Source organism: Lupinus angustifolius, chromosome LG05 (genome assembly GCF_001865875.1).
Source record: "Lupinus angustifolius cultivar Tanjil chromosome LG05, LupAngTanjil_v1.0, whole genome shotgun sequence".
Taxonomy (NCBI): Eukaryota; Viridiplantae; Streptophyta; class Magnoliopsida; order Fabales; family Fabaceae; genus Lupinus; species Lupinus angustifolius.
Window position 1 is genome coordinate 3,460,446 of NC_032013.1, and position 9,504 is coordinate 3,469,949.

Genomic DNA, 9,504 nt, shown 5'->3' on the forward strand with positions numbered 1-9,504 from the left:
AGAGACCTTAGTATGTGGAAGTCTTGAATAGAGTTACTAACATTGAGTTTTGAAGTATTCCCTGATAGAGATATTGCCATTTTAATTTTAGAGATTGCATTATAAATGTTGATTCGACTATCCTAAAATCGAGCTTGATTCCTACAATACCAAATTGTGTTAACTATATGAACAAATTACCAAAAGAAATTTGTTATCCAACAGATTTATAGCTTCAGATGCCAAACAAATGCAGTAAAAAAATGCTCATGTCCTTTATGAAGCCTCTTTGTTGAGATAAGATAACTCTAAAGGTGATTAAAGTCAATCTATCAGCCAGGACTTGGGTGATTATTTTAAATTGAAAGTTTGCCTAAGCAATAGGCCTAAACTCATCAATTGTAATAGCTTCAGCATGCTTTGGGATGAGGACCACAATGTTTGAATTCAAATTAGGCAGAATCCCCCCTTTGTCTGAAAAGTTGTTGCACAAAATTGTACACATCCTATTCTACTATGTTCTAAAAAGCATGGTAAAAACATCATCCAAAACCATTAGGACCTGGAGCTCCATCACCATTCATAACATCAATTTCAAGTTTTATTTCCTCAATAGTTGGATTTGAAGTAAGCATGCTATTTTCATCCATAGTTACCATATTAGGAATGACATATTGGATCAAGCTATTAGTAGAGGTGTCATTTGCTGAGGCAAACAACCGAGTTAAGTGATTTTGCACATGACTAGCAATGTCCTCTTGTGTGGTCAAGATATTATCCCTCTATTTTATCAATGACATGGATTTATAAACCTGCTTAATTTTAGTGATCTTATGGAAGAAAGATGTGTTCCTATCTCCATTTATTTGCTAGTTTAGTTTTGATTTTTCTTTCTAGAAATCTTCCTCCACTATTAAAGCATGAATTAGATCACTCTGAGTAGTTGCTTCCTGATCCAGAAGACCTTGATCAAGACCATACATAGAGATTGTGTTTTGCATTGTGTCTAGAGAAGCTGAAACAACTTGCACTTTTTGATGAATGTTGCCAAAAACATTGGTGTTCCAATCCCCCAGCTCTTTTTTTAGATGCTTTAGCTTTTCAGATTCAATGAACATAGGACACCCAAAGAAAGCCTTCCTCCAAACTTCAACCACAACTATTTTACAGCCATGATGATTCAACCACATTTTGTGGAATCTAAAAGGAGTTTTCCTAGCAACAACTGACTGAGAAGCATGTAATAGAATATGATGGTGATCCGAAGATATTCTAGGCAGAGTACAACAAGAAACATGATGCTAAGAATTTAACCAATCATCACTATAAAGGCTTTTATCCGACCTCTTCTCAATTAGAGCATAGGCTCTTCTTTTGTTAGACCAAGTGAAGGCAACTCCTCTAGTGTCCAAATGAATGAGGTTTGCATTGTTGGAGAAAGATTTGAATTCCTTAGAGGGACCTCTACTTGGGAGTCTAAAGCCCCTACATTCATTAGCACCAATGACTACATTGAAGTCTCCAATGCAACACCAAGGACCATCCTGCGAACTCATTATGGACTGAATGTCAGACAAAAGGTGCCTCTTTTGAATGTAATTAGAGTGTGCATAAACACCATAAAGATTAACAGAGTTCCCCTTAATTGTTATAGAAATAGACAATTGTTGACTAGAATTGGAAATAACATTAGGGGTGAGGTCAGCTCTGCAAAACCCCTAGATGTTTGCAATCATTGGACTTCTATCATTTACCACAAAAAAATTTAGGCTTAGCTTAGACCAAAATATGTTATTCACATCCTGAGGAGATATCATAGACTCTGAGATAAATAACAAATTAGGTTAATTTGATAAGCATAGATTTTTTAAAACTAAACTAGTTTTAAGGTTACCAAAACCTCTACAATTCCAATAGGTAACTTTCATTGAGCAGAGTTTAAATATGTACCCTTTCAGGTATTGTGAATCCTTTCTGAGTTGCATTTTTTCTTCATTCTCTTCTTTTGAGATTTAAAAAAGACACTGGTAAAGCTTCCTTCTTCCTCGACCTCCTCAATTGTGTCATCATCAGCATATAACCTTCCCACAATTTTCATATCTCTAGCAGTTATTGGATTCACCATACTTGTATCTGCTTGGATAGTGAAATTGTTATTGATCTCCTTTCCTTTAATTGTGTTGGCAACTTTCACCATTGTCTCTGGAGGGACATTGTCTAGGGAGTCTTCATCTCTAGTGCCCAACCTTTCCTCCTCATCAGAGGAGATCACATTTTGAGCCTCATCTGGAGGAGACAAACCTATATTCTCCATTCCATCAATAAGATTAGCCTCACTGGTATCTATTTCCAGGTTAATGAATAAATCCTTATCATTCACACCCTGTGGAGTTTCTTGCACATGTTGAGCCTTTTTTGTTGTAGGTTTGGGGGGTTCTTCAACCCCTTCTTTTTTGTAATTTCTCCTTCAGTTGTAAGCTAAATGTCCAATTTCTTGATAACTAGTACATAATTCAGGTAGATTCTCATACTCTATATCCACAATCACTTTGGAAAAAGGCAACCCACTTGTTGGATACCTTGATTATTGGAGATGTTTTTTTATTGTAAAGAATTTCACCAGATAACCATTGCCATGTCTTTTTCTAAACACGATTTGGCCTATTCATAGATGTCGATAAAAGCATTGTGACAAATAATTTCCTCAAGTAGAATCCAGAACCTCAATCATTTGCTTCTCTTAAAGCTTCAATATATTCTCTATCATCCTTAGATAAGCCAATGGCAAAGCATGCATATCTAAATGTTGCATACTGAATATTTGAAACAGTCATAATATCATCATAACATGTTATTCCTTTAACAAATGTCAACATAATCCTAAGATAGTACAATGCACTGGTACATAGGGAAACCCAAATTGATCTTCCAATTGTATAACCTGATTTTCTTAGCTTCCAACACCTAATTTTCTTCACATAAACAAATTTTGACACCTAGTAGTAATTTTTTATCACATATGACTCTTGAAACACTCCTCTATTTCATGCAATCCACCTAAATCTAGTGACTTGTAGTATGATATGATCCCAAAATCTTTATATCTATAGCATATTTTGTCTGTCTCGTGCTAAACTTACACTCCATAAAATTCATCTTACTTCGACTTATTGGAAGTCCATATGTTTCTAAAGCTCGTGTCCACACTTTTAACTTCCCATTTAATTTTTCTCTCTCTCGAGTCTTCCACTAAGATAATATCATCCAAACAAAAAAAGTACTAGTTCTTGATTATGCTCAGTAAGCACATCCAATACCAATGTAAACAAGCAAGGGCTCAATGTTGATCTTTGGTGTAGTCCTATGTCAATAAGAAAATATCTTGAGACCCCATTTGTGTTATGTTGTTGATCGACTCCATCTTATGTTCTTTTTTTATCAGCAATTAATTTTATTAAAAAAATAATTAGGAGAACAAGTGGTACTCCTGTCCACCAAATTTCTAGAAGTTAACAATGAAGAAGACAATTGGAGGGGCTCAAGACATACTCAACAAGAGAGAATGAGAAATTATGGAACCGAGCATTGAGGATATTCCAAGCATGTAAAAAAATTAGCTCCAACACATCATTAATATGGAGTCGTGCGTTCTCAAAAATAATTTTGTTTCTATTATACCAAATTGACCAAGTATTTGCAAACCAAAAGGATAACCACATTTGTTTATTCTTGTTAGTCATCCATAACATGTTTGCATGAATAAAGAGGTTGATCTTAACATCATTATGAATGGTTGAGTTGAGACCAAACCAAAAATAAAGATTTTGCCAAACATTGTATGATTTTAAACAAGAGAAAAACAAATGGGTGGTTAATTCATCTAGCTCCCCATAAAGGACACGAAGTGAAGAGTCATTAGCACCCCATCTTATGTTCTTGCATACACACATTGGTTCAATTCCTTCCTTGAATAAAAATATTTTACTCAGTATTGTAAAACTCATCAAGTCAATGAATCAAATATTAGCTTTCGGCTAATAGTTTGAAACGTAAATTCTGTTTAAACGCAAAAAGAAAATGTGTTAGAATCATTTTTGTTTAAACACATAAACACTAATGATTAGATACTTGCATTTATTTTTAATTGCTATAAAAATAGGTAATATTAAATATAATATGATATACCAATACAAATGTGTTTTCTATTGCCAATACATATCCCTTTATGCGGATAGACTCTGTATTGTAACCACTAGTCATCTTCTAATTTTGGTTAACTAACCGCTTAAAACTTTGATATAATAGCTATATCTCCCAAAACGACCATAACAATGCTACTTATTCTCTCTTCTGTTATTTTAATTTACTCAAATCTTAGTTGTTCTGAGTTGTAAACCTTACACATAGTACCACACAGAACATCCACTGTAAACCAAAGTCTATGTATTTGGAAAATTTTAAACTATAAGTCTTGAATTTTCATTGGTTTCAATTTGTCATACTTTGCATGACCTAGAAAAAAGTATTAATGTTTATTCAAGGGGTCTTATCTTCCTTAGAAATCTTCTTCTTTTGAAGATGAATCATTACAATTTTCAGGATATTGGCTTGGAATCCCTAGAAGAAATGAGAGGCCCTTCTACTCTTTATGATATGAAGGACACTGTTTTTTGCCCTAAGCCTCTACGAGTTATGGTTTTCCCTGACATGCCTATAACTATAACGTCATCAAAAAGGAAATTTTATCAACAAAGTGATGATTCTGATTCTAAATCATGGGAAGAGATTGTAGACATCATTTTGGAGGAGGGTTATTGTATAAACCATGAACCATCATCACCTCCCTATTTTCCGGGTTCTCCTCCGGTTAGGGCAACTAACCCTTTGATCCAAGATGACCAATTTGGATATGGAAAAAATAGTTCTCGACCAATATTTTCAATTTCATCATCTCCAAGTTTAACATCACCATTGTCAACATCTCTAGGCTTATCATCACCGTCCTCTTCATCGTGGAGAAAAGGAGGGTGTGTCAGAACCAAATTTGGAATTAAATCAACTCCAGTTAGAGTAGTTGGATTTAATTGTAATGTTCACGCTGTTGTTTAATCTCATTTCAAAGGAAGTGTATATAGAAGACAGATGCAGCCATATCTATAATTTGTGGCTCGAAAAAATGATATTTATGAAATGATATTATGTTTGTATTGTATATATATCAAATGGTTTTATATGTATTGTATATTTATCTTATTTGTTATTGTTCATATTGGGAACAATATGATGAGAAGAAACATTGGGAGGATTGAAAATTGTCAATAATTTTAACACAATTCATTTACATATTATAATAAGTAACATGTTGACAAGATATTTCATGATTGCCTAACCATATTCTTACTTTATGTTATTATACATTTCATTTTAAATGATTCGGATATATTTTTTGTATTGGGATACTTTATGTTATACTCTTTTATATTTAATTTAAGAAAATAAAATATCTCTTACTATAAGAAGATAATATAGATTATGTTCACGTATAATAGATTGATATGTCAACAATATTTTAATAAAATATAAGATATAATATTTGATGAAAAAACAAATATGACATATGTCACATTTTTAGTTGACTGTGGATATAACTTATCTTCTAATGTGAGAATATACACTACTCTATTATTATAATGCCAAATTTAAGGTGAATAAATGGTTATTGTGTTAATTATATGGTTACCTATGATTATATGGTTTTTTGTAAAAATGAAAAAAAAAGTTAAAGGTAAAATACAGAATTGGAAATTAGTCTGATCCATGACGTTTTGCCTTTATATATAGTATATATGTGAAAACAATCTTGCACTTGACCTTGACATGTTTTTTATGAAGACACTAAAATCACCTAAAACAAGTACTACACCAAAATTTGCATTTTATGGATGGTTTTTTTATGGAAGTTATTCAAACCTCCCCAAATAATCAAATGAGGTGGGCTAGACCATTTACTAAATATATAGCGGAAGTTTTTATTTAATTTATGGAGGTTGAAACCTCCACTATCAATTAAAAAATACTAAATATCCATTACTTTCTCATTACAAAAAAAAAACTCACTTTCACATGCCCAAACCCTCACGCCCAAATAAACCAATCTTCTTCAAATACTCACGCTTAAATAAACCAATCTTCTCCAAACCCTCATTTCCAATCACACTCCCACTTCTTCCTCTTCTTCATATGGAATAATGATAGTGTCACATATAGGTATGGAAGAAGTTATGGTTGATATTTCCGCTAATAAATTATTAGGGGTATTATTATAAGAGCAGTATTATTGTAAGGGTAGAAGGATCATTGTGATTAGTTAGTTATGAAGGAAATTGGAGGGAAAGTTAGTTGTTTTGGTTGTTTTGTATAAGTAACTTGTAGAGCAAGTTACTGATTCATTCATAAACATTTTCTACAAAACACACAATATTCTTCTTGTAATTCTTGATTCAATCAATAAGATAGTTCAAATTATTCTTCTTCTTCCTAAAAATTTCTACTTCTTGTTTCTAGAATTGTCGAATTCGTGATAGAATTCCCCAACCCACCTTCATCCATAACATAGATCGGAAAACTTGACCCCGCTACGTTACGAAATAAACAGGTCAAGAAAATGAAGAAGAACGTCGATATCATTTCGTCAAATGCTACGAAAGACGCCAACACCTATAAGTAGGGAGAAATTGTTATCGATGTAGGTGAATTGGGGAATTCTATCACGAATTCGACAATTCCAGGAACAAGAAGTATAAATTCTTAGGAAGAAGAAGAAGAATTTGAACTGTCTTATTGATTGAATTAAGAATTACAAGAAGAAGATTGTATGTTTTGTAGAAAATGTTAATGAGTGAGTTAGTAACTTGCTCTACAATTTACTTATACAAACCAACCAAAACAAATAATTTTCCCTACAATTTCCTTCCCACTAACTAATCACAATGATCCTTCTACCCTTACGATAATATTATTCTTACAATAATACCCCTAACATTGCTCCTACTTAGAAACATTCTTGTCCTCAAGAATGGAAATGAGGAAACTATTTACATAGAACAAAGTAAAACTCTCATGTAGCATCTTCAGGTAGATGATGTTTCTACTAAACCAAGACCTTGATGACAACCCTACCTCTTCTCTTCACTGTGGCCCTGTCCAAAATGGCTTCAGGTTCTCTATCTTTGTGCCTTCGGCTATGCTTGCAGGGATGAATGCAACAACAGTTGCTTGGCCAATATGCTTCTTTAATTGAGAGACATGGAATACATTATGCACTCTCGAATGAATTGGTAGTTGCAACTTGTAGGCTACAGCTCCTACCTTGCTTAATACTTCAAAGGGTCCAAAATACTTAGGAGATAGTTTTTCATTTTCCATTGCAGCCACTAAAATCTGCCTGTAGGATTGAAGCTTAACATAGACCTTGTCTCCCACCTAGAATTCCCTATCACTTCTATGCTTATCAGCCACTTGTCCATAAACTATCTCATATGGAGTGGCTTGAATTGAAGTATGGAAGGTGGTATTGTACCATGACTCAGCCAAGGGTAACCATTTAGACCACTATTGTGGAGAATCTGTACACATGTACCTTCAGTAGGTTTCCAAGCATCTATTCATTACCTCAATATGTCCATCTGTTTGAGGATGGTAAGCTATAGATAGGTTGAGTTGAACTCCTTGGAATGCCATCAACTCTTGTCAAAATTGGATAATAAAAATGGGGTTCATATCACTTGTTATGGAGTTAGGGAACCCATGTAGCTTGAAAACATTATCCATAAAGGACTGAGCCACTATTCCAGCAGTATAAGGGTGTGATAAAGACATGAAATGAACAGCTTTACTAAGCCTATCCACCACCACAAAGATAACTTGCTTACCCTGTGAATTAGGAAGACCTTCTATGAAATCCATAGTAATGTGTTGTCAAACATGACCAGGAATGGGCAAGGGTTGCAAAAAAACCAAGAGTATTAGGTGTGTCTTACTTGCATTGTTGGCATACTTACCATTGTTGAATGAACTGCTTGATATCCTTGTTCAATCCCGTCCAGTGCAGGACATATTTATCTCTTTTAGTTGTAGCATTCCTACCATAATGACCCCCTCTAGTAGCATCGTGGAGCCATTGTAGTAATTCTTGTCTGAGTACTAGATCCTGGCCCCCTACTAGTTTCCCCTTCCTTCTTAATTCACAACCATTCCAAGTATAATGTTTGGCTTTGGTGGTTCATGATATTCACTCTGATGTATTGGACAGGATCAAGTCGGCAGAAGCTACACGTATGCAAGCAGCAGCAAGGGAGGTGGAGGAAAGGCTTGAAAATTGCATATCTAAAAGATTGGAGTTGAAGTTGGTGGATTTGACTAGTTCTTTACAAAGAACATTAGGAGAGTCTTTAGAGAACTTTGTTGAAATTTTTTTGCCGAAGCATGGGGAGGAGGAAAGTTTAACATGGAGATCAAAGCATTACCAATCAGACCGGGAAAATAGGCAAGATCAATCTTTTCCTTATTCTTGCCACACTAGGTTATCAAAAAACGATTTTCCTAGATTTAGTGGGGATAATGTAAAAGAATGGCTTTACCAATGTGAGACATACTTTATGATTGATGATACTCCTGAAGAATTTAAAGTCAAATTAGCTATTATGCATTTTGAAGAGAAGGCATTGAAATGACATCATGCGTGTGTTAAGTCATTATGGAATTCATTGCCTGGTTGACGGGGGAATATGCAAAGGTAATCATGGAAAGATTTGGTGAGATTTGTGATGATTCCATAGCCGAGTTAATGCAGTTGAGGCAGAATGGGTCAATTAGTGAGTATCATGAGGAGTTTGATGCAATAATTACTCTATTTTAGGAGGGTTGAAGAATGAGGTGCAAATGATGGTGAAGATGTTCCAACCACAATTAATGAGAAAGGCTTTTGCATTGGCTAAGCTATATGAGTCTTCCCATAATAGTACTGCTGAAGTAGGGTTGACATTAAAGGTCAAACCATCAGTGACACAAAAGCCATTGATAACACTTAAACCAAGTACAATTATAGAACCGGAGCAGTTAAAACCAAAAATAAGGTTTGCAAGGAACTTATCTCCAGCTTTCATAAATGAGAGAATGGCTAAGGGGTTATGCTACTTTTGTGATGAACCTTATTCACCTGAGCATGGGTTATCACATAAGAAATTACAAATCCACCTATTGGAAGTGGAGGATGCAGATGATGAAGGCCAGGGCTTGATCAGTGCCAGTGAGGAGGTAAGTGAGCAATTTGATGAGCCTCAAATTTCTGTCAATGCATTGACTGAAGTACCAAATTTTAGAACTATGAGAATCACAGGGAGATATCACAAGAAGCCATTACATATACTCATTGACAGTGGTAGTACTCACAATTTCTTTGATATCAACATGGCCAAACAGATGGGATGCAAGATTGATGACTTACAACCCTTAATGGTCACAGTG

At 34.5% G+C, this 9,504-nt stretch overlaps 1 protein-coding gene across 1 annotated transcript; it reads left to right on the top strand.

Annotated features, from left to right (window-relative positions):
* On the top strand, positions 4,403 to 5,218 carry LOC109347143. Its single transcript, XM_019586865.1, has one exon. The coding sequence runs from the start codon at positions 4,558 to 4,560 to the stop codon at positions 5,086 to 5,088; it is 531 nt and encodes a 176-aa protein (XP_019442410.1). The 5' UTR covers positions 4,403 to 4,557; the 3' UTR covers positions 5,089 to 5,218.